This window comes from Mustelus asterias, chromosome 21, assembly GCF_964213995.1.
Source record: "Mustelus asterias chromosome 21, sMusAst1.hap1.1, whole genome shotgun sequence".
NCBI lineage: Eukaryota > Metazoa > Chordata > Chondrichthyes > Carcharhiniformes > Triakidae > Mustelus > Mustelus asterias.
The window spans coordinates 52074177-52100314 of NC_135821.1; the positions used below are offsets into that span (position 1 = coordinate 52074177).

Genomic DNA, 26138 nt, shown 5'->3' on the forward strand with positions numbered 1-26138 from the left:
AGTGGGAGTATGAGAAGCTAGGTGCTAAATTAAAAAGCAGAACCTCAAAAGTATTAATATTATCTGGATTATTACCTGAGCCACAAGCAAATTTATGTAGAGTAAATGAGATTAGAGAAATTAATGTGCGGCTCAAAGATTGATATGGGAGAAATGGGTGGCATGGTGACAGTGGTTAGCACTGTTGCCTTACAGCACCTTGACCTGGGTTCATTTCCAGCCTTGGGTGACTGTCTATGTGTGAAATTTGCACATTCTCCCAGAGTTAAAGTAATAGAAAGCTGCACGTACCTAGCTTGGAGATAAGGAAGGAAACTCACCAATTACCGGAGGCTGCAAGAAAGTAGAAAAAGGAACCGAATTCCTAACGCTACACTTAATCCACGTCTCACTCAGGCATAGTCTGGTGTCCATGAGCCCTTCCTGCCAAACCATTTTGTATTTTATTGCATGATAAGTATAAAACATATTAAGGTGATGCATAAAAGCAAATGACTGCGGATGCTGGAATCTGAAACCAAAAGAGAAAATGCTGGAAAATCTCAGCAGGTCTGGCAGCATCTGCAAGGAGAGAAAAGAGCTGACGTTTTGAGTCCAGATGACCTTTGACAAAGGGTTATCTGGACTCGAGACATCAGTTCTTTTCTCTCTTTACAGATGCTGCCAGACCTGCTGAGATTCTCCAGCATTTTCTCTTTTGGTTTAAGGTGATGCATTATGGTCTTGTGAATCAGCAGGAACCAATTGGTATAATATAACAAGGAGTTTTTTTTTACTGAACACATCATCATTGACATCTGTACTTTATTTAGAATCAAAGTGGACTCATGCCAATCAGACATTAACTGAGAGACAACAGAAACTTGAAGAATCGGCCAACCTGCTCTCGAGTTTCCAGAACACAGAATCACAGCTCAGTACATGGCTATCAGAGAAGGAATTAATGATGAGTGTACTGGGTCCTCTCTCAATTGATCCAAATATGCTACGTGCTCAGAAACAACAAGTGCAGGTTAAATTAAAAACGATAAACTTAAAAATTATTTGTTAATGCAATACAAAATCTTGTATATGAAATGTTTCCTGGTATCTCTAATTAAAATTTTTGTTTGTCACAGTTCATGTTGAAAGAATTTGAGACTCGTAAGCCCCAGTATGAACAACTAAATCAAGCAGCACAAGGACTGTGTGCACCTGGAGATGTATCTCCTTCTGACAGCCAGCTGAGAGATCAACATAGAGCCATCAATGACAAATGGAATAAACTTACCAATCAGCTCAGTGACCGTTCTAGTCATATTGATCAAGCCATAGCCAAGAGTACACAGTATCAGGAACTCCTGCAGCAACTTACTGACAAAGTCAGGATCCTCTGTGATAAGCTAAACAACCAATCTGTGATTAGCACACAGCCAGACATTGTCAAGCAACAACTCGAAGAAACCAGTGAAATACGTTCAGATTTGGAACAGCAAAAGGAACAGATTGAAGAGGCACAAATTCTCTGCGATGACTTATCCTCCCTTATTGGTGAACAGTATTTAAAGGATGAGCTTCGGAAGCGCCTGGAAGCTGTCCTGATGCCATTCAGTGGTCTTGAAGAGAGAGCAGGTTAGTATTGATATGTCAGTTTGCCAAAATAAACTGTTGTAACATTTAAATCCAGTTCTTCATCTCTGACCAGATGAATTATCAAAATAGATTCCTGTAAATTTTTGAAGTTGTGTCCTTTAGTTGCTTCTGATGCAGATTTCTTCCATTCTTCCATCATTCTGTGTAAAAACTCAGTTGAAATCCCTGTAATCAATAAGCTGTCAAAAACATTTCCGTTTGACCACTTCCTTAAGATGGAAGAGACCAAGCTAGTGCTCTTTAGCCAAATCTTCAGTTGGAGCTGCAAACTTGCTATCAGATTTATTCCATAATAGCAATGAGTGCCAATAGCCTCATCATCATTATCCCAAAATCCAGAAATTATTCTTTGCCAGATTAATTGGATTTTTATTTGATATGTGGCAGCACAGTGGTTAGCACTGCTGCCTCACAGTGCCAGGGACCCGGGCTCCCGGCTTGAGTCAATGTCTGTGTGGAGTCTGCACGTTCTCCCCGTGTCTGTGAGTTTCCTCCGGGTGCTCCGGTTTCCTCCCACAGTCCGAAAGATGTGCTGGTTAGGTGCATTGATCATACTAAATTCTCCCTCGGTGTACCCACACAGGCGCCAAGTGTGGCGCCTCGGGAATTTTCACAGTAACTTCATTGCAGTGTTAATGTAAGCCTACTTGTGACATTAATAAATAAACTTTAAAAACTTTTTAATTGCTACTTTCATTAAAATATGTTCAAAGATTGATTTTTGTATTTAACTCCTATGATTAATATTTCAATATACTTCCCTTTTCTGCTCTCCACTCAGGAGATAGTTTTTGGGCTAAATCTGCTCTCTGGCACATCAACCAATTAGACATTCTTGGTGTATGAATATATTGGTGGATGAGTGTATGTATGCGTGGCACAGTGACCAGCACTGCTGCCTCACAGCGCCAGCAACCTGGGCTCAATTCTGGCCTTAGATGACTGTGTGGAGTTTGCACATTCTCCTCGTGTCTGCATGGGTTTCCTCCCACAGTCCAAAGATGTGCAGGTTAGGTGGATTGGCTGTGTTAAATTGCCCCTTAGTGTCCCAAGATGTATAGCTTAGATGGATTAGCCATGGTAAATGTGTGGGGCTTACAGGGATAGGGCCTGGGTAAGATACACTGTCAGATTGTCGGTGCAGACTCAATGGGCTGAATGGCTGCCTCCTGCACTGTAGGGATTCTATGATTTAACATGGAGGACATTACATTTAAATCCAATCCTGTTCTCATCCAACATCCACCTGCACTTTCAGTTGGAGTCATTCGATGGTAAAAAGGAGCGAAAAATCTGCTGTTTCTCTGCTCGTTTTCTAGCTGAGAAGCACTGAAATGAATTGTTTCTCTCCAAGTAATATTGGCTATATCAATGCAACTTTGTAATCAAGGGGTTATAAAGGGATTGGGACCTTAGGAACAGAAGTAGGCCATTCAGCCTGTTGAGCCTGCTCCACCCTTCCGTACGATCCTGCCTTTTCGGGCACTTAAAGCCTTTTACCCGGACTCCCCATAACTCTTTACGTTACTGTTAATCAGCAATCTATCAATCTCTACTTTAAACACACTCAATGACTCAGCTTCCACAGCCCTCTGGGGTAGTGAATTCCAAAGATTCACAACCCTCAGTGTAAATAAAATTCTCCTCATCTTGGAAGTGGCTTCCCCCTTATTTTAATCTCTTTAGGTGTACTGAACAAACTATATCACAGTCATTGTGTCCCATCCTGGACGCACTTGAGGTATTGTTCAACTGTCTAATGATTGGAAACTTGGAAAAGTAATCTATGATTAGGAAAAAGTTGTCACCATGGCTAATGAATCTAGCAATTTTGGACCAATGGTGCGATGGAACCTCGTGAATTTGTAGTGTTTTGTTGTTGATTTTGGCATGCTTCACACATCCTCATTGCCATCTCAATATTATTAATCCTTTGCCAGGTGCCTTGTTTGTTCTATGCCCATATGCCCTTGGTGTAACTGTGACAATATGTCCTGGTAAAGAACTTCAAGTACAAGAGCCTGCTTTCCTTTGAAAATTATGCCAGTTGAAATACTGAGCTCATCTCCGTATGGCCAAAACATCTCAAGGTGTCTGGCACTACCTGTATTATATCAGCCCAATCGTCTACAATAACATTGTATAACACCTTCAGTTGTGGATCATTTGCTGTTTCCTCCTGAAGTTGGTTGCATTTCTGTTGACCAAAACCCATCAAATAACATCATCTAGTTCAATGTCTACACCACTTACATGTAGGTCTAGCAAAATATCCTCAGATCATTTCAATAACCTGCTCAGTGTGTCTGAAATAACCATCTTGCTACCTCGATTGTAAAGGACTTCAAACTCTTATCCCTGTATTTTTATCAGAACTCTTATAGTCCAGATGGTGCCAAATCATTTACTGAATACCAGAGCACACCATAATTGAGTTGCACTTGCAATTGTCTTTTGGTGCGAAATATACATGGTTTTCCATTTGCATGATGCACACTCCAAACCTCGGGAGATGCATCAATCTTTAAGACCCTCTCTTTTCTTTGGCCATGGTATTGTAGGACATGTGTCTCTTCTGACAATGCCTTTTGAATAAATTAAACATGATTCTATGGTCCTCCTACCATGCCAACGATCCTTTACAACTCTTTAACTGATAATGCTGTATCAGCAAAATTGAGTATGTATGGTATTAAGGAGTTGACAAATCTGAGGCATCTCTGTAAATCCTCTGATTGGGGAGTAGGCGTACATCATGCATTTTCAGGATGGATGCCAGAACACACACAAGTAATGCCAAAAATGTTAAGCTGACCTACATTCACCCAACATCTCTTGCTGTTGCAAACAAATCCTTTGTAAAAAGCTGCTGTCAGTAGTGAGTGTAAATTTCAATCGTGTTCCTCTTTGACACTGCGGCAATGGGCAAAACCATCGGCAATGCATACACAGTCAGAAACACTTTCTGTAATTCTATCAATGTCCTACTGGAAAAGATCTGACTAATGGATAAACTAAAGGTTAATCTCTGGAAGCAATATCTTCCAAATGATGTCCTCAAAGACATCATTTTTCAGTACATGTAATAGAGCTGCACCAGTCAGTGTGTTGATAACACACCATAAATAATGCTGTTACGCTTCATATCAATCATCTCACTCTTAAGCTTCTCCTGTATGTCCAAACTGCACTTTCTAGGAGGGTTGATTGAGAGGACTGTATCTTTTCTGATGTAGCACAGCATCATCTCTGAAATGCCCTATAGCGTCAAATCTGTCTGGGTCCATCAGTTGTAGGTCATGGATTGACTCAATACAATTATTTTTGGCTTCTTCTGCCACAATTGGTGCATTGGTGAACTCGGTGTCGGTAACCAAGCTACTTTAAGTCTGCTCAGTCGACCAGATACTTAAATTCAGACTTGCTGTGATTGCATTTCAGTATCAATGTACCAATGCAATGAATGGGTGGCCGCAATTAGTTTGGTTGTCATAGATTGTATCAGTGACTTCCAACGGCCCAGATACATCTCCTTCAGGATTCTAACTTGTAAGATGTTTGTGTTTGCCCCCTTGTCAACTTCAGCTGTGAGCATGTGTTTGCCACTGTTCTTCGAGCATACGATGCTGATAGCAGTAAAACTGTGTGACGCAAGAAATTACAAAGGGTTGTCAATGTAGCCCAATCCATCACGCAAACCAGCCTCCCATCCATTGACTCTGTCTACACTTTCCGCTGCCTCAAAAAAGCAGCCAGCATAATTAAGGACCCCACGCACCCTGGACATACTCTCTTCCACCCTCTTCCGTCAGGAAAAAGATACAAAAGTCTGAGGTCATACCAACTGACTCGAGAACAGCTTCTTCCCTGCTGCCATCAGACTTTTGAATGGACCTACCTCCCACTAAGTTGATCTTTCTCTACACCCTAGCTATGACTGTAACATTACACTCACTCCTTTCCTTCTCTATGAATGGTATGCTTTGTCTGTATAGCCATGTGTGGAGATGCCGGCATTGGACTGGGGTGGGCACAGTAAGTAGTCTCACAACACCAAGTTAAAGTCCAACAGGTTTATCTGGAATCACGGGCTTTCGGTCTTGGAGATCCTCTCGTGATTCCAAATAAACCTGTTGGACTTCAACCTGGTATCGTGAGACTTCTTACTTTGTCTGTATAGCATGCAAGAAACAATACTTCTCATTGTATACTGATACAGGTGACAAATCAAATCAAAAATCACCCAAACATCATGTCACATTCGGGATATGGAAACCCTGTTTGTTTTCTGGTTTTAGGTATTTTCACCCTAACCTTTTTTGCTGCTACCCTTGTATTTATGTGGGTCTCTGGTGCACTTTCTATTGTTGGTGCCAATATGCTGCACGTACTTTTTGTTTGTATCTTATTGTAATCTCTGGTCGCACCTCAGGAATCAGATACCTGTATTGGTGAGCCCAATGTCCTCTTATAATTTAAAAAAAAAATACTGCGGGTGCTGGAATCTGAAACAAAAACAGAAAATGCTGGAAAATCCCAGCAGGTCTAATAGCATCTGGGGAGAGAATAGACAGTAAGAAGTTTAATAACACCAGGTTAAAGTCCAACAGGTTTATTTGGTAGCAAAAGCCACACAAGCTTTCGGAGCTCTAAGCCCCTTCTTCAGGTGAGTGGGAATTCTGTTCACAAACAGAGCTTATAAAGACACAGACTCAATTTACATGAATAATGGTTGGAATGCGAATACTTACAACTAATCAAGTCTTTAAGAAACAAAACAACATGAGTGGAGAGAGCATCAAGACGGGCTAAAAAGATGTGTATTGTCTTCGGACAAGACAGCCAGTGAAACTCTGCAGGTCCAGGCAACTGTGGGGGTTACAAATAGTGTGACATGAACCCAATATCCCGGTTGAGGCCGTCCTCGTGTGTGCGGAACTTGGCTATCAGTTTCTGCTCAGCGACTCTGCGCCGTCGTGTGTCGCGAAGGCCGCCTTAGAGAACGCTTACCCGAATATCAGAGGCCGAATGCCCGTGACCGCTGAAGTGCTCCCCAACAGGAAGAGAACAGTCTTGTCTGGTGATTGTCGAGCGGTGTTCTTTCATCGTTGAACACCGCTCGACAATCACCAGGCAAGACTGTTCTCTTCCTGTTGGGGAGCACTTCAGCGGTCACAGGCATTCGGCCTCTGATATTCGGGTAAGCGTTCTCCAAGGCGGCCTTTGCGACACACGACGGCGCAGAGTCGCTGAGCAGAAACTGATAGCCAAGTTCCGCACACACGAGGATGGCCTCAACCGGGATATTGGGTTCATGTCACACTATTTGTAACCCCCACAGTTGCCTGGACCTGCAGAGTTTCACTGGCTGTCTTGTCCGGAGACAATACACATCTTTTTAGCCTGTCTTGATGCTCTCTCCACTCACATTGTTTTGTTTCTTAAAGACTTGATTAGTTGTAAGTATTCGCATTCCAACCATTATTCATGTAAATTGAGTTTGTGTCTTTATATGCCCTGTTTGTGAACAGAATTCCCACTCACCTGAAGAAGGGGCTTGGAGCTCCGAAAGCTTGTGTAGCTTTTGCTACCAAATAAACCTGTTGGACTTTAACCTGGTGTTGTTAAACTTCTTAATGTGTTTACCCCAGTCAAACGCCGGCATCTCCACATCGGGAGAGAATAGAGCCAACGTTTCGAGCGTAGATGACCCTTCGTCAGAGCAAAGAGAATCAGCAGAGATTTATATTATTGGGGTGGAGGGGGTGTGGAATTGGACAAAAGGAATGTAAATGAGGATACAGAAGGCTGAGGAGGTGCTAAGAATGTCTGTTAAGTGACCAGAATGTGAAAATTGTCAGAACAGATTATTAAAGGACTGTCTGAGGAATGTGGCAGTTGCACTGAAGTGGGGTGTGGAAAGGAGGAGAGCTGGAACGGAGAAGTGTAAAAATAGAAGTGAAAAAGAAGGATGATAAAATGGATAAATGAAATGATATAAAGTAAATAGAAATGGGGTGAAGGTAGAGGGGAGAGTTCATCCTCTGAAGTTGTTGAACTCAATGTTCAGCCCAGAAGGTTGTAAAGTGTCCAATCGGAAGATGAGGTGCTGTTCCTCTAGTTTGCATTGGGGTTCACTAGAACATTGCAAAAGGCCAAGGATGGACATGTGGACAGGAGAGTAGGGTGGTGTGTTGAAGTGGCAAGTGACAGGAAGGTCTGGGTCCTGCTTGCGAATGGTCCAAAGGTGTTCAGCAAAGCGGTCAACCGCAAAACTGGAGGAACAGCATAATGACAATCTTCTAAACCTTATATTTCTAACAATCATAACGTGTTTTATTAATTTTGACCCAAAGTTTAGACTTTTTTCCCCCCCAAGTCTGAAATCGCAAGTTGAATTATCTGCCCATTAACAACAGGAATGTTTTATAATGCACAAAGCAAATATAATCCCACTATTGAAGAAAGGATGGAGAAAACAGAACTGCATACCTTTTTAGTTTCATGTCAGTAGTAGGGGAAATGTTAGAATCATTATAAACGATGTGATAACTGGACACTCAGAAAATGATGAGATTGGACAAAGTCAACATTGATTTATGAAAGGGAAATCATGTTTGACAAAACCTGTTGGAGTTTTTTGAGGATGTTACCTGTAGCACAGATAAAGGAGAACCAATGAATATGGTGTATTTGGATTTTCAGAGGCTTTTGATAAGGTCCCACATAGGGGACCCTTGTAAACTAATTAAAACGCATGGGATTGGGGGTAATGTACTGATACGGATTGAGAATTGGCTAATGGACAGAAAAATGAGAGTAGGAATAACCAGGTCATTCTCAGGATGGCAGGCTGTTACAAGTGGGATACCCACAAGGAACATTGCTGGGGCTACAGCTTTCCAAAATCTATATCAATGATTTGGATGCGGGGACCAAATGTAAATATTTTCAAATTTGTTGATGACACAAAATTAGGTGGGAATGTAGGCTGTGGGGAGGATGCAAGATGACTTCAAGGAGATGTGGACAGGCTAAATAAGCGGACAATAATGTGGCAGATTGAATGTGTGTGAAGTTATCCACTTTGGTAGAAAAAACAGAGTATATCTTAAATGGAGAGAGGTTGAGAAGTGTTGATGTCTTGGGACCTGGGTGTCCTTCCTTCATGAATCATTAAAAGCTGCCATGCAGGGGCAGCAAGCAATTAGGAAGGCAATTGGTATGTCGGCCTTCATCACAAAGGAAATTGAATACAAGAGTAAAGATGTCTTGCTGCAATTGTATAGAGCTTCGGTGAGACCGCACCTGAAAGATTGTGCACAAAGGGGAATGTAGTTGCCATGGGGGGGGACTGCAATGAAGATTCACTGGATTAATTCCTGGGATGGAAGCATTGTCCCATGAGGAAATGTTAAATAGACTGAGCCACTATTCTCTGGAGTTTAGAAAAATAAGAAGTGATCTCATTGAAACTTACAAAATTATACAGAGCGTGACGGGGTCGATGTAAGAAGGATGTTTCTCATGGCTGGCAAACCGGGATGGGGGGCGGGGGGGGGGTCAGTCTCAGAATAAAGGGTAGGCCATTTATGACTGAGATGAGGAGAATATCATCACTGAGTGTGGTGAATCTTTGAAATTCTCTCCCCCAGAGGGCTATAGAAGCTCAATCACTGAGCATGTTCAGGACAGAAATCGATGGATAGATTTCTGTATACTAATGACAGCAAGGGATATGGGGATAGTGGGGAAAAATGGCCCAGAGATAATCAGCCATGATCTGTTTGAATGGCAGAGCAGGCTCAACAGGCCAAATGGCCTACTCTTGCTCCTATGTTCCTAATGTATTATTCTAATGGTAGGTGGACTGTAATCAAAACAGTAAACCCAATATTCCAGCTAACACCACCTCAAGGTACCAGAGTTTGATTAATATCCACACATTGGGTTTACTATTACACTTGCTGGTCATTCCTGGTTTGCAATTTTTAAAGAAATATTTTCTTTATATTTGGTGGAAAATTTGTAAAATATTACCTGATTAATTTATGCTTTCAAATTAATTGGCAAATAACATGTTAATTTTATCTACAGGTGATCGCATTAACCAACTTCAAACAACTTTGGCCAGTTCTCAGCAGTTCCAACAAACCTTCGATGAACTCAAGTTATGGCTAGATGGCAAATGTAGTGAACATGCTCAGAGGTCCCCTGTGTCTGCAAACCTTGATGTTTTACAGTCTCAGATAAGTGAGCAGGAGGAGTTCCAGAAAAGCTTGAATCAACATTCTGGCTCATATGAGATGATTCTTGCTGAAGGGGAGTCTCTGTTTCGAAGTGCCCAACCTGGAGAAGAAAAGATAAACCTTCAGAGTCAGTTATCAACCCTTAAAGGACACTGGGATGAGCTAAGCAAACAGGCATCTGGCAGGCATTCTAAGCTCAAAGATTGTCTTCAGAAAGCACAAAAGTACAGACAGTATGTGGAGGACTTGCTTCCATGGATAGAAGATTGTGAATTTAAAATTGAAGCACTGGTGATCACCATTGATCCAGCACAACTAAACTCCTCTTTAGCTAGTGCTAAAGATCTGCACCATGATGTGGAGAAACGGCGTTCACTGCTGGAGATGATGAACACTGCTGCCGACATCCTTGTAGATTCCTGTCAGATCAATGAAGAAGATATTAGAGATGAAAAAGCAGATATAAACCAAAGGATGGACCTTATTACAGAGCATCTTCAAACCAAAAGTGAATCAATTGAAGAAATGGCTCAAAGATTAAAGGAGTTCCAGGACTCCCTGAAAAACATTCAGAAGAAACTTGATGGTACAAAACAACAGCTTGAAATTTATGATGCTCTTGGACCACAAGCCTACAGTAATAAGAATTTGGAAAAGCTAAGGACACGGCAAGAATCTCTTCAAATATTAGAGCCACAAGTGGAGTATCTGAGAGACCTTGCCCAAGGTCTAATACAAGATGCTCCTGATGGTGCAGATTCATCACAGCTCCTACAGCAAGCAGAAGTAGTTCAGCAAGAATATGGTGATGTGAAACAAAGAGTGGATGAAAGTTGTTTGTCAATGGAAAACAAACTTCAAGGAATTGGCCATTTCCAGAACCATGTGCGAGAAATGTTTTCACACCTTGCAGACCTTGATGATGAACTGGACAGCATGAGTCCCGTTGGGAGGGACCTGGACAGTTTGCAATCTCAGATTGATGACATTAAGCAATTTATGAGCAAACTTAAAGAATTAAAGAAAGATATTGAAATTTCAGAAAAAGAATGCAAGCAGATGCTGGAGCTGGAAGGCAGTCCAGATCTACAAGGGCTGAAACGAGAGCTTGAAGCCTTGAACAAACAATGTGGTAAATTACTGGAACGAGGGAGGAACAGACAAGAGCAAGTAGAGACAACTGCTTCACGTGTTGAAGATTTCTATGAAAAGCTCAAAGAACTGAACACCCTCCTAACCAAAACAGAAGAGGGTGAAGAATTGCAAGGGAATGTGGGAACAGAAGTTGATGTAATCAATCAGCAATTGGCAGACTTTAAGGTAAGGTTGTTTTAACTCAATCCATGGTACGTTTTAGAGGTTCCCAAAGTTTCAGTAGGTTAAAACTTTATTTCTGTAAAGTATTTTTGATTTGAGTGACTCTTATTACAACGCATAAATTCAAGTGTTTGTGTGGCTATAAATGTTGAAAATCACCAACACTGCCACTGCCAAATTCTCAAATACAGCTCTCATGCTCTAAGCTGCTGGAACTTCTGCTAGAAGTGATTGATGGTACTTTAAACTGTCAACGGGAGTTTCCATAAATCATAAATTCGGGCTTAGACAAGAGGATCCTTACTGAAGGGAGTTTCTATTTCAAAGCTCCCAAATCTTCAGATCAGCTATCAACCCTTAAAGGACAGTCAGATGAACTAAGCAAGCAGGCAGCTGGCAGACATGCTAAGCTTGAAGACTGTCTTCAGAAACTAGAAATGTAGACAGCATGTGGAGGACATCCTCCCATAGATAGGGAATTCTTCAAAGTGTGCAGTGGTGTCAGTCACAGCAGTGACTCCAGAAAGTACAAGGTTATAATTTGTGTTTGAAATCCGTCAGGAGCAATGATTTCTGTAGTTCTGGAGAAATTGAGAGCAGCTCTTTTATGAGGGGAAGACTTCTAACTGAGCAATACTTTGGTGAAGGGGAAAGGAGGGAAATGAAAAGTAGAATCCGTAATTTGTAAAGAGAGTTGTGCAGAAGCTGGAAGCAAATGCTTCAGCAAAGAGAGAGACAGGGGAGGAGGGAAGAGAAAACCTTGAAGTAGGAGAGGTGGAATGTGAGACTATGAATGTGAGAAGAAGGCAGTGGGAGAATCTTATTGGGGGCAGGATGGGATGTGGACTTCAGAAATCAGGTCTGGTCCTTTGTTTTGGAGAAAGGAGAACAAGATGGTTGTGAATCCAAAAATGGCAATTTGGAAGAGAACACCTTGTCTTTTTCTGTTTTTATCCTGTCTGATTTCTCCCCTACTACCTATTTTATTGTTGTCATTGGCAATATAATTTTTTTTTTTACTGAAGACAGATGCAAAGTATTCATTTAGTACTCGGTTATGCCCCCAATATCCTCAAAAAAATCTGCTTTTTGGTCCTGAATTGGCCCCATCCTTTATTTGAGTACCTTTTTATTATTTGAATTTATTAAAGATTCATGGTTTCCCTTTACTGCTTTCTGCTAATCTGTTCTTACCTATACACTCTCTTTGCTCTTATTTCTTTTTGCAGTTCCTAATTTTACTTTGTGTACCACGTTTCACTCTCTACTATCTTATGAGCCTGACTTTTATCACAAGTTTCCTTTTTCTGTTTCATTTCAATCTCTACCTTTAATCATCCAGTAAATTTTAGGTTTGAATGACTTTTCTTTTCCACTTGTAAGAATGTGTCTAGGCGATTCCTGATTTATCTTTTCTTTGAAAGCTTCCCATTGCTCATTCACTGTTTTACCTGCCCTACAAGGCACCGACTGGAACTTTCCAGTTGGCAGTTCTGCCTCCCACTGAGACCAAATCCCAGCTGATAAATGGAGACAGCCTCCCAACAGCAGACGGGGCATGGGAAGCAATAACCATATAACATTTTAAACCCCTCCCACGCCCCCAGTGAAGGGGTTTCCTCCACAATACTGGTCTGGCATTGTGGCCAGTATAAATTTCACCTTCGTTAAAAGCTTTTCAGAAGGTGCCTCCCTCATGAGGCCAACCTCCTATCTCTGACATTGGAGGTGCCAATCTTTCAGGATTGGAAGGCCTCTTATTCACCCTCCAGCCTCGGGTAAAGACGTCTGTCCTTAATTGAACAGTGAGCATGCACCCTGGCCACTAATTGGTTTACTGGTCAATAGTTGCATTGGTTGCTGACGTAACTCAGCATCGGAACCTGGAAATACACCCAACATCAGATTCCCAACTTTAGAACACACTTTCTTTACAGACAGTTCAGTACAGACTTCTGTTATGAAATTTTTTTTTTATTCGTTCATGGGCTGTGGGCATTGCAAGGCTGGGTGAGTTGTCATCCATCCCTAATTGTCCTTGAACGGAGGGCATTTAAGAGTCAACCATGGTGCTGTGGATCTGGAATCACTTAAAGGTGAGATCAGGTAAGGACATCAGGTTTCCTTCCTTAAACGACATTAATTGAAGCAAATGGGTTTTTATAACAATCAACAATGGTTTCATGGTCACCGTTAGACTTTTAATTCCAGATTACTATTGAATTCAAATTTCACCATCTTTGAAAATGGTGGGATTCAAACCCAGGTCTCTAGAACATTTCCCTGGGTCTCTGGATTACTAGTCCAGTGAGCCACTGCCCCACCAATAATGACTGCCTGTCACTTCATTGAATACAATACCCAGACAGCTTCAAAATAGGGTTTAAACTCCTTAGGAATCATAATGAGCCAGATTTCTATTCTGAAGCTGGTGAATCGATTGCTGCAGGTTTTCCCTTTTTGGACTCTGACCAAAGCAGCTTTGACGAATGCTAATCAGTTCAAGCAAAGGGGCCCCTTTTCATTTCACTTTCTGATTCCTACTTGATATTTTTCACAAGATGTGCCGTAGCAAATTATCCATTCAGAATAATGCAACGTCCTCTGAAAAGCGGTGTATTTAATGCCTAATTTATGCCCAACAGCCAAATGAGAACTATGACTTGCCTTGTGTTCTGGAAAAAGTTAATTGAGATGGAAATATTTCGATTATTTGAGTGACCAGTATTTCAGTGCTTAGAATCTTGGACATCGTAATCAATCTGCAAGAAAACCACTTTGCTATCACATTTGGAAGAAAATCTCTTTGCGAAAATTGGGGAAAGTTGAAAAATTGCCATAGAACTTCAAAAAAAAAGAACCAAGAATATATTGGTTTCTCCTACTCTTGTTGGACATCCACTTAGGTTCAGAAGAACTAGTCAAGTAACTTGCATCTCTTTCATGCATCATTGATCCTCTCAATTCATAGGAAAGTTGGGTGGTAGGGTTGAGAATCACATGTAACAGGAAAGGCAGGATAAGGGAGACTGCTGTCAGGTTATTTTCACTGGGATTTCCCAGGCATCAAAGTGGTGACTTTCTGGGCATAATCTGTACATCAACATGTTAACAAATTCAGGAGATGGGAAAGTGTTATGTCCATCAAAGAGAAAAATAGGCTATAATGACTATTAAAGCTACTGTCCATCTTAAGCACATTGAAATGTCTTGGTACATAATGGACTTTATATAAATGTGCTGTTTTAGAAAGGAGAATATAAAAAACTTCAATTTATATGGCAGTTTTTGAAAAGTTCAATCTTTCTGCCTGTTTCAATTTCAGGTTCACCTTAATCTTTTGGGTTCAGTGGTGCTCATTACTTCTAGAAGTAGTCTGCAGTCAGTAGTGTATTCATGCTACCCACTATCTAATCATACAATAACATAATAAGACTACAATATAATCTGAACCAGATATCATCTCTTCTGCACATACCTTCATGTACCTCTTTAATATTTCAGTAAGGTGGACTGATGATATTTTAGTGGGAGAAGACCAGATGCATGTTTTTACATCATGAATATATGTGGCAGCAATATTAAATCTAATCTGTTCCAACAAATTTTTGTTGTGCCTTGTGAACAAGAACAATAATGAAAGTATGCTATGCTCACACTTTTAGCAGGTTCACTAAACCTTTCTCATCAAAACACTTTGGAAAACTTTTTTCCCTCCTCTCTGGTCCATTACTTTTGTACCTTTCAGACAACATATAAACCTGTTCTTCAGTCACTGTGTGAAATACTTCATCACATTTGTGGAAGAATAAAAAGATTGCCATTTCATTCTAGTAATCTGTATTTTAACAGTGTCTACTTTATGCCTTCCTGACACAAGTATAAGTACATTTTACTTTGGACCTAATCAATCCTAAGTTGTGATGCTAAAAGCTGGCATTTATCAGATTAATAATATTATACGCTCTTCACAGAATTGTAGGAACTTGAGCACAGAAGGAGTCCATTCAGCCTGTCACATATTGGGCTAGTTCTTTGAGATAGCAATCATGCTTAATCCCAAATCTTTATTTTTTTTGTCAGCAGTGTTGTAAATTTTTCAACCTGAAGTAATTGTCCAATTCCCTTCTAAAATATATTAATTAAATTACCACCTTTGCAGATAGTGTTCCAGAGTGATAGCTCACAATGAAATAATTTCTCCTCTTCCCTTTAAGTCTTTTGCCAATGATTTTAAATTTATTACCCTTGGTTATTGACCCACTGGCCAGTTTTTATCCATCGGTATTATGAAAACCTCTTACCATCTTGGAAACCTCTATTAGGTCACCCTTTAACCTTCTCTGTTCCAAAGAGAACAATCCTAACTTTTCCGCTCTCTATGAATGCAGTCCCTCATTTTGAATATTCAAATAAACATGTTCTGTACTTTTTCCAAGACCTTTATAATCTTTCCTGAAGCATGATGCCCAATTTTATCCATAATACCTTAACCAAAGTCTTACCAGTGGTTTGTAAGTAAAGCTGCAGCGTGATTTCTTTGCTTTTATTATGAATTCCTCTATTTAGAAAAGCAAATAACCAATTTACTTATCTGATTACTTTATTGACTTGCCCTGCCATCTTTAGGGATATGAACACCAAGGTCTCTGTGTTCATACACACTGATTAGAATTGTGCCTCTTATAGTACTTTATCTTTCCATAATAGTACTTCCAAAGTTCATCACTTCACACTATTACTTTGTTTAAATTAGCAATTCATTGAGTGTGACATCAGAAAGAGTTGTACATATAATTACTCAATACATTATTATTCTAATAATACATTTTAAAAGAGGACTTAATGTAATTAGACTAAAGCATTGTTTGTGTGCACCTTGAAAAATAGATGAAACAAACTACTGTAAATGCTGCCACTTACCTGCAGCTAATTTAAATTGCACCAATTCCATTAATGAGCAGCTGGGCTGAGTTAGCTAGTAATTCTGCTAAAAATAGCATAAGGGAGTCTGTCACCTGTCTTTAGCTAACTATTTGTGTTCCTGTCCAATACTTGACATAGCAGTTCGTGTCTGGAGTTCTACAGCACTCTACGCCTGTTGTCTCAGGACCCCTCCCTATAGAAGCATGGGCTTGAATATCATCGTTTTGCTATTTTTAAGAACTGATGCAAAGCAGAGAGCATTTAACAGCCGGCTTAATGGCCTTAAGTTTTTTTTTAAATAACTACACCCATGATTAAAAGTGATTTAATGTTTTAATCCTGCATTTTTTCTTAGCTTAATTTGCATTGTATTTCTTTTTTCAAGCCATTTTCCCCACCAGTTAGTTTCCTTCATGCCATCCTTTTCTATAGGCACCTGCAGTTTAAGGCATGCTTCCACAGATGTGGTTGCTCTCCAGTGCCTTGCACAAATGTAAACCCCCAGACAATAAATATTGGAAGGTTATTTGAGTGCAGGAGATGTCACAACCAAGCACAATTCTGCTCTAACCTGACATCTGTTTTCACTGGAGGTCATTGGATAATGGTCAGGTTTAAGCATCCAGGTCAGCTTTTTTTCCTAAGCCATGCACGCAGAGGCCAGTTGTGGCACTCATGCCATTACCCTGGATGAAATCCACTAGTTTAACATTGACCACAGATTAAAACTGGGACTTCTGCAATCTAGATGGTGCAGCTGTCTTCAACAAGCTGAGCCATTGAAGCGTGCATTTCCAAGTGGTTAGGAATTGAAATGGTGGATTTGGATTATTCTACAGAGGTTGTATGGTGTCTGTTCAAAATTATTCTAAACATCAGTTTAAATTTACAACAAATAAGCACTGCGAGAAACCTATGTGGCCAAATCATATGAAGATTCAGTTGCTAATTCAAAACCTCTCAATTGTATATCAAGACAAACAGTCATAGATGTGTGCATCAGCCCAATGCAGTGTGTGACTGGCTGATTGAGGATTCAACACTCCCAAATTAATAGTTTATTTTTTAAAGTGATGCTAAAGTGGGAAAAGGATTGCACTTGACTGTTTTGAAGTTCAAATATAGGTTGATACGTCGCACTGAAAAATAAATTTGATAAAATGCTTTAATTTGGCCATTCCTTGCTTGCTAAACCAAGGACTTCAGAATGAAGAACGACTAAAATAATTACTCTTAATACCGCATCTCGCTAGCAAGCAGAGTATTCCCATTATCCAATTACTTGTGTTAAGCAAATACTGCTGAAAATAAATTGGTATTAAAATGCATGATCCCTAAATGAAGCATATTTTTAACCATTGCTTAGAACTGTGTAATTGTTCTTGGAAGTAAACTAAAAAAGAACGGACTCTTGTTAAATGATGTATGTGATACTGTTTGATAATTGTGCTTCAAAAGATACTAACCTACCAAACCTTTACTTTGTATTAATCAACATTTTCCTTTACCTGCAATTCGATCTTTTTCCAAGGATCCATTATTTTGCTCCCTGCTCTTGTATTATTGATTGATCTGCAGCAAAGCATCATGTGTTCATCTAACATTTTCTGAGTATGTTTCTTTGTCTATGGCATGGAATTGTTTTAAAACCCTCTGCTTGCTAATGCCATCACAAATGGTTCAGCTAAAGTACAGGACCCAAGCTATATTAACATATAAATAGAAATGCTGGGTAAATGACTGTCTTGACATGTTGATGCAGTGCAGGAATAGTGTTCTACTTCCAATTGCAATTTCATTACATTGGTGGCTGTTGCTGTGTGAAGTGGTTCAGTGATGCATTCAACCAGTATTATCAGTGATCAACCATCTATGTAGCACCATGTGAGGTGAGGTTAAACTATCCACATTTGCTATGTAGTGGTGTCACTTCTTATAAACACTGCAGAGTGGCATATTAATCTGCTTTGGCAGCCTGCAGGGATGGAATGTTTCTGAATTGTGAAGTTTCTTTGGGTCATTTTAGTCGGCCGCTAGCTATTGATCTGTGTTTTAGGGTGTTTCACAATAATAGCACATGGACCTGTGGATGTTTTAGTTAATTGTTTTAGTTCAAAATTCAAAACTGCACATTTTTTAAAAATAAATAAATTCAAGGGATGTGGGCTTCACTGGCATTTATCACATATCCCTAACTGCCCTTGAGAAGGTAGTGTTGAATTACTTTCTTGAACCACTGCAGTCCATGTGGTGTAGGTACATCCACAGTGCTATTAGGGAGGGAGTTCCAGGATTTTGACCCGGCAACAGTCAAAGAAAGGCAAAATATTTCCAAGTCAGCATGTGTGCCTTGGAGGAGAACTTCCAGGTGATGGTGGTGTTCCCATTGTCCTAGATAGTAGTGCTCGTGGGTTTGGATGGTGCTGTCTAAGGAGCCTTGGTGAGTTCCTGCAGTGCATCTTGTAGATGGTACACACTGCTGATACTGTGCGTCAGTGGTGGAGGAAATGAATGTTTGGGATGGGGTGCCAATAAACTGGGCTGCTTTGTCCTGGATGGTGTCATGCCTTTTGAGTGTTGTTGGAGCTGTACTCATCCAGGCAATGGGAGAATATTCCATCACACTCCTGATTTACATGCATACACAATGGAGTCCTAATCAGCCTTCATGCACCCAATTGACTTCATAGATTTTTATTGTAAATATGAACTGCAAATAGGGTGACCATTGCTTTTAGTGGATGAAGATGGGAAAAGGCAGATTGCTTTCCATTAAAGAATGGATAAATTATTTATTTTTGAAATTCAATAGTACAATTTAACAGATGCATGACTTAGCTTTCCATACCCAAATCTGGCGCTCTCACAAAAACACAACACAAGAAATAGAAACAGGAGTAGGCCACCCCAAGCACTTCAAGCCTGCCCGCCATTCAAATCATGGCTGATCTATGCTGGCCTCAACTCCTTTTCTGTGCCACATCCCCATAGCCCTCTATTCCTTGATTCATCACATATTTATCCCACCTCCACTTTAAATACTTCTAATGATCCAGCCTTCACTACCCTTTGGAGCAGGGAATTCCAGAGATTCACCACCCTCTGCAAGAAGAAATTTCTATATAGCTCCGTTTTAAATGACTGACCCTTTATCTTGTAGCTATGTCTCCTTGTTCAAGATTCTACCACTTGTGAAAATATCTCACCGTCGACCCTTATACGTTTGTACATTCATTTCCCTCACTCTTCAAAACTCCAAGGAATACAAGACCCAAACTATTTAGTCTCTCTTTATAGGACAACCTCACATCCCAGGAATTAGCCTGGTGAATCTCTTTTGGACTGCCTTCAATGTTACTATATCCTTTTTAAGATAAGGGAACCAAAACTGTGCACAGTATTCCAGGTGAGGCCTCACCAACACCCTGTACAATTGCAATAAAACCACCATATTTTTAAACTCCAACCCCTTTGAAGACCAACATGCCATCTGCCTTCTGAACTACTAGTTGAACCCGCACCTAGATTTTTGAGATTCATGCACTAGAACATCTAAGTCCCTTTGTCCTTCATTCATCTGCAGTCTCTCCATTCAGGTAATTTGCCCTTTGATTCCTCCAACCAAAGTGCATGACTTCACACTTCCCCATATTAAACTCCATTTGTCAGGTTTTCGCCCAGTCACCTAATCTATCTATATCCTGTTGCAGAATCACAATATTCTCATCGTAACCTGCCCTTCCACCTATCTTTGTATTATTGGCAAATTTGGAAACCATACATTCTGTTCCTTCCTCCAGGTCATTAATGTAAATAGTGAACAATTATGGGCCAAAAACCGATCCCTGTGGTGCTCAACTAGTTATATTTTTCCACTCTGAAAAGGACTCATTTATTCCAACTCTGTTTTCTATCGAGAACCAGTTTTCAATTCATGCAAACAAATGTCTCTAATTCCATGCGCTTTTACTTTATGCACCAACCTCTTATGCGGCACCTTGTCAAATGTCTTTTAGAAATTTAAATATACTATATCTACAGGTTCCCCTCCATCTATTCTCTCTGTTACATTCTCAAAGAATTCGAGCAAATTTGTCAAACATGATTTACCTTTCATAAAATCATGTTGACTAGGTTTGATTATGTTCAGCTTTTCACCTGCATTATTAACGTTAACTTTAACTTCCCAATTTTCCAAGCAACTGAAACCTCACCCCCACTCTTTTTAGTTTAAAGCCCTCTCTACTTCCCTTGTTATATGACCCACAAGAGCACTGGTCCTAGCATGGTTCAGATGTAGGCAGTCCCAATGGTACAGCCCCCACTTTCCCTAGTATTGATGCCAATGTCCCACGAACTGATGCCCATTTATCCCACATCAGTCTTTGAGCCATGTATTCATCGCTCTAATTTCATGCACTGTTTGCCAATTTGCATGTGGCTCTGGTAATAATCCAGAGATTATAACGTTAGAGGTTTCGTTCTTTAATTTAGTGCCCACCTCCTCAAACTGTCTACACACAACCTCTGTCCTCATTCTACCTATGTTGCTCAGCCTTCCTATAGTCCCCTCTCATGCACACAAGGAGGAAGAATCTTGTACCTGTAGGACAGGGACAAGGGCTGAGGCTGCTGCAGTGCTATTCCTTGGATCACTCTACCTGCCTCACTCTCAGTCACACCCTCCTGTCCCTGACCAAATTCAAGGTAGTTAATCTGCCTTTTGAAACTCAGCGTCCAAGTACCTCTCCCCCGCCCTGATGTGTCGCAGCATTCAAAGCTCAGACTCCAGTTCACCAACTCTGAGCTGCAGTTTGTTGAGCAACCAACACTTACTACAGATGTGTTCACTCGGAACCACAATGGGATCCACCAGCTCCCACATCATGCTGGTACGACACATCACCTAGCCCTCCATCCCTATTTTATTTAATTAGTTTTAATTTTTTTTTTAATTTGCAATTGGTTTTAGCTTTTTAATCTGTCAGATATTTTCCCTTATTACCTCTAATCTGAAAGCAATATACAATAGGTAATTCAAATTAGCATTTACTTACCAGCCAATGAAATTACCATTTTCCTGTGATGTCACAATGTGTCCCTCTCCGGTCCGTGCTCCCAGAGGGTGAGTTCTGCGCTCTTTATTAAAGCCTTGACACTCTCTCCCCACTCTTTACTGAAATCTGGCCTCGCTCCCCACTCTTCATTCAAACCTCATCTCTCTCTCCTACTCTTCTTTGAAGTCTCATCTCTCTCTCTTCCCTCTCTTTATTCAAGTCTCCTGTCTCTCTCCATGCTCTTTACTGAAATCTTGCCCGTCTCTCCACGCTTGTATTGAAGTCTCGCATCTCTCTCTTTTCTCACTCTTTATCGAAGTCTCATCTCTCTCCCCATGCTCTTTATCTCTTCTATCTCAGAAACACTCAGTACTCTAGGATAATTCTGGGATGGAAAGATAATCCTGTATCCTTTTCTCTGCCATGACTTGCTTCTTAAACCCCCTTTGCCTACCTCCCTCCAACTATAAATATAAAGAACTTGTATATTACTTCACCATGATAAAGAGACCTGTTTCCCCTTAACTCTTTCCCACCAAGCCAAATCTCCATCATTCTCTTTGGATCTGAACAATATACATGACTCGTTTTAACCCACCTGCCTGACATTGTAAATGTGACTACAATTTTGCCCCTTAAAATAATTGCCCTCAATTTCTCTAGCTCAAATAACCAGTACCAAATCTTCAGCCTACTTTTCTACTCCAAAGACCTTGAACATGTTGTTGCATTCCAGAGTTCATGCTTATCATTTTTATTCATAGAACATAGAAAAACTACAGCACAACAGGCTCTTTGGCCCACAAGTTGCGCCGGTCATGTCCCTACCTGCCTAGGTCTATATATAGACTTACCTATAACCCTCAATCCTATTAAGTCCCATGTACTCATCCAGAAGTCTCTTAAAAGACCCTATCGTGTTTGCCTCCACCACCATTGACGGCAGCCGATTCCATTCACCCACCACCCTCTGAGTGAAAAACTTACCCCTGACATCTCCTCTGTACCTACTCCCCAGCACCTTAAACCTGTGTCCTCTCGTAGCAGCCATTTCAGCCCTGGGAAAAAGCCTCTGAGAATCCACCCGATCTATACCTCTCAACATCTTGTACACCTCTATCAGGTCACCTCTCGTCCTTCGTCTCTCCAAGGAGAAAAGACCGAGCTCCCTCAACCTATCCTCATAAGGAAACCTTTCCATGTTTGAGTGTCATTGGCAAAACCAGCATTTGTTGTGCATTTTAATTGCCCTTGAGATGAGCCACCTTCTTGAATTACTGTAATCTGTTGTGTATGTGCACTTTTCATAGTTCTATTCAGAAAGGAGTTCCAGAATTTTGACCCAAAGACAGTGAAGGAAGGGCAATAGCGTTAGGACGGCACTTGGCTCGCAGGGGAACTTGCAGAGTGCGCTGTTCTCCTACATCTGCTGCTCTTGTCCACCTAGGTGGCACTTCTAGTTGAAGATGGTTACAAATGTTTCAGCCTGTCCTTTACACTGATATGATGGGTTCAACTACTAGTCAGGATGGGAATGTTTGTTATGTCTCAATTTCTACCACCACTCATGACCTGTGGGGGGTCTACAGAACTTTGATCTTATCTGTTGATTTTCAGTTTGCACAGCTCTGTCTATTGCATTCTTCTTTCAGGTTTTTGCTTCATGTAGTCCTGTGTTGTAGTTTCAGATTGGCTGCTGGCTTTTAGGTATGCTTAGTGCTTCTCCTGGCATGCTCCCCTGCACTCTTCATTGAACTAATGTTGGTCCCCAGCTAGCTTGATGGTTATGAAAGAGTGGGGGATATGTCAGGCCCTGAGGTTACAGATTGGGTTTGGATATAATTCTACTCCTATGATTGCCTATAGCACTTCACATATGCTGGTTTTTGAACTATTATATCTGTTCTGAATCTATCCAGTTTAGCACAGTGATAGTGCCACACAACTGAATGGATGGTGTTGTCAGTATAAATGCTGGACTTCATCTATATGGACTTTGCAGTGGTCATTCCTATCAATACTATAATGGACAGATGCATCTCTCCTGCAACATCCACTTTCAAACTTTTCATTCAATTCTCCCTCTCTGGAAACAAACCAGTTCTATCCAAAGCAAGGAATGACATGCTCTGTGACAACAGTGGTGTATTATCTCCCCTCAATATCCTTTATCTGTTTGAGATAGCCTTCTTTAATTCCACTTTTCTATTGTCCAGCTCAATGTGGCTACCCTTGGTTTCATTTTTATCTATCAAATTGTAATTAGTGAAGTATCTTTTAAATGACATTGTCATTTCCTTATCTATATACTGGCTCTTGGCAACATCATTTGCGGGATTGACTTCCACATGTCACTGATGAAACCAGCTATACCTCTTGAATACCTCTGTCAAGCTCCCCATTACCACTGTGCTATCAGACAACTTGGTTACAATTCAGTCTTGGGCCAATTGTAATTTCATCGAATTAAAACATTTGAAAGACTGAAGTCATTGACTTCAGCCTCTGGCATAAACTCCAAACCCTAACTGTCGACTTATTTCCCCTGTATTATTGCTGTCTCAGGCTGAACCTCTGTGCCCTATCTGAACTGAGGTTCCAATCCCATATTTCTTTCTGATTTATAAATCTTTTTTGACATCTTTCACTACCTCTGCACTTACTTCAACCCATTGTTAAGCCTTTCAGTTGCAATCCAGTAATAAAAGATGAAGCAAGTCTAGCTTCTTCACAAACTCACTTTTACAACTCCACATACACACCCCAACACCCAGTGCCACCTGTAACCCCTTTATATAGCCCGGTGAGTACTATTAAACAATTAACATACAAATTAGGTATAAAATGGAAGATTGCAGTTACCTATTCCTAACACCCATCTGTGACTGATGCTCTCGATCGTTCCTTTGTTTGCTCCAGATTCACTTCCTGTAGTGATGTCCTGGCTGCTCTTGCATTTTCCACTCATTGATTTGATTTATTATTGTCACATGTATTAGCATACAGTGAAAAGTATTGTTTCTTGCGTGCTTATACAGACAAAACATACCGATCATAGAGAAGGAAACGAGAGAGTGCAAAATGTAGTGTTACAGTCATAGCTAGGGTGTAGAGAAAGATCGACTTAATGCAAAATAAGTCCATTCAAAAGTCTGACAGCAGCGGGGAAGAAGCTGTTCTTCAGTCGGTTAGTATGTGACCTCAGACTTTTGTATCTTTATCCCGAAGGAAGAAGGTGGAAGAGAGAATGTCCGGGGTGCGTGGGGTCCTTAATTTATGCTGGCTGCTTTGCCGAGGCAGCGGGAAGTGTAGATAATCAATGGATGGGAGACTGGTTTGCATGATGGATTGGGCTACATACATTGCCTGTATGTTATGCTATTCCGATCCCTGTCCTTGTTGACCTACATTGGCTTCTGGTCCCCCAATGTCTCAAATTAAAATTACAACCTCCTGTTTAAATTTTTCCCTATCTCCACAACCTCCCTTAGCCCTACAACACCACCTTCCTACGACCACTCACCCAACTCTCAGTTCCTCTTACTCTTGTAAACTGTCCATGACCCCTCCTCCTTCCACACATGCACACACTCCATGTGACCCCACCATTTGCAGTCATACCTTCTACTACATTGGCTCCAAACTTTGGAATTGACTCTGTTTCCCCATCACCCTCCCTACCTTCAAAGCCCACATCTGACCAGCATAGTCTCGCCTCCCAATCAGAGAAGCACCTTGGGACATTTTTCTATTTAAACTTGTGGAGATACAAGAATACAAAATAATTGTTTTGAAATCCTATCCCACTATCTTTATCTATCATAATTCTATTGGAGTAACAAATGATTGAAGCCAAACCATTGTGTGATTTCAAGAAGAAATTAGTTGTAACTCTAGGGGCTGAAGGATCAAGGGGTATGGGGAAAAGGGGGGATTAGGATATTGAATTTGATCAGCCATGATCAAAATGAATGCGGAGCAGGCTCAAAGGGCCAAATGGCCTACATCTGCTTCTAGTTTCTATGTCTATCAATGTCTATGATTTTGATAGCTGTAAGTGATGAGGGGCGAAAGTACATTTTAGTTTAAAAAAGCAGTCTGCATGATGTAAGAAGGGTAGAGAAGAATTCTTACTTTTGATTGCTGATAAACAATGTAATGTATACCAGTTTCAAATGAAGATGCTGATAGATAACCTTCACCGCGACTGGAGTTTTCAAAGTGTGAAAGGCCAGATGATGTATCTAAATTTATGTTCAGTGTGATAGGTGGAAGTTTTAACATCATTTAACCTCCTTCATTTTGTTCTTTTGAACAACATTATCAACTGACATTACATATCGTAAAATGTATTCAAAATGCAGTTTGTGATTCACTTCATCACCCTCTCAGCCACTCTTACATTTCTCTAAACAAAGTTTTTTGTGTACTAAATAGGAACATTGAGGTTCTTGTGTACTACAAAGGTGCAATGATAGTCCTGCCTAATGTATTAAATTTATTCAATTATATTGTAGCATTGTAATGAAGGAAAACTATTTTCAACTGTGCAATAAACTGAGAATATTATAATAAGAATGTGGTATTTGAGCAATCGGGAGATCTGTGCAAGCACAATACATGAGTTGTATTTAAATGTTACCTCCAGATTCTTCTCATCACTGTGGAACTGTTGTGCTAATGCCTCGTAGTTCTAATGTTCTGAAAGGAACCTCGAGATGATACAACAGGGATAAGCACCTAATACTAACATTGGAAGCACATGTGAAAATGAGCATTTACAGTTGAAGGGGTTTACAGCTTATGCTTCTGAACCCAAGAGTAGTTCAGTGAAGGATTAACTGGCCATCTTTTAAACACTTTTTCGGGGCATTGTACAGAATCTCATTCAGCCTTTAAGTATCTGATACCAAACTTTTTATAGATTGCATGCTGTGGTTAGAAATAGCAATGCAAA

At 40.5% G+C, this 26138-nt stretch overlaps 1 protein-coding gene across 21 annotated transcripts in view; it reads left to right on the forward strand.

The window, feature by feature from the left end:
* The window catches only part of macf1a (microtubule actin crosslinking factor 1a), a 496134-nt gene that overhangs the window by 363091 nt on the left and 106905 nt on the right, over positions 1 to 26138 (forward strand). For all 21 annotated transcript variants that reach the window (XM_078237840.1, XM_078237846.1, XM_078237833.1 and 18 more), the window contains 3 exons: positions 813 to 1012; positions 1119 to 1611; positions 9730 to 11201. In XM_078237840.1, the coding sequence (XP_078093966.1) occupies positions 813 to 1012; positions 1119 to 1611; positions 9730 to 11201 (2165 nt within the window). The remainder of the gene's footprint in view (positions 1 to 812; positions 1013 to 1118; positions 1612 to 9729; positions 11202 to 26138) is intronic.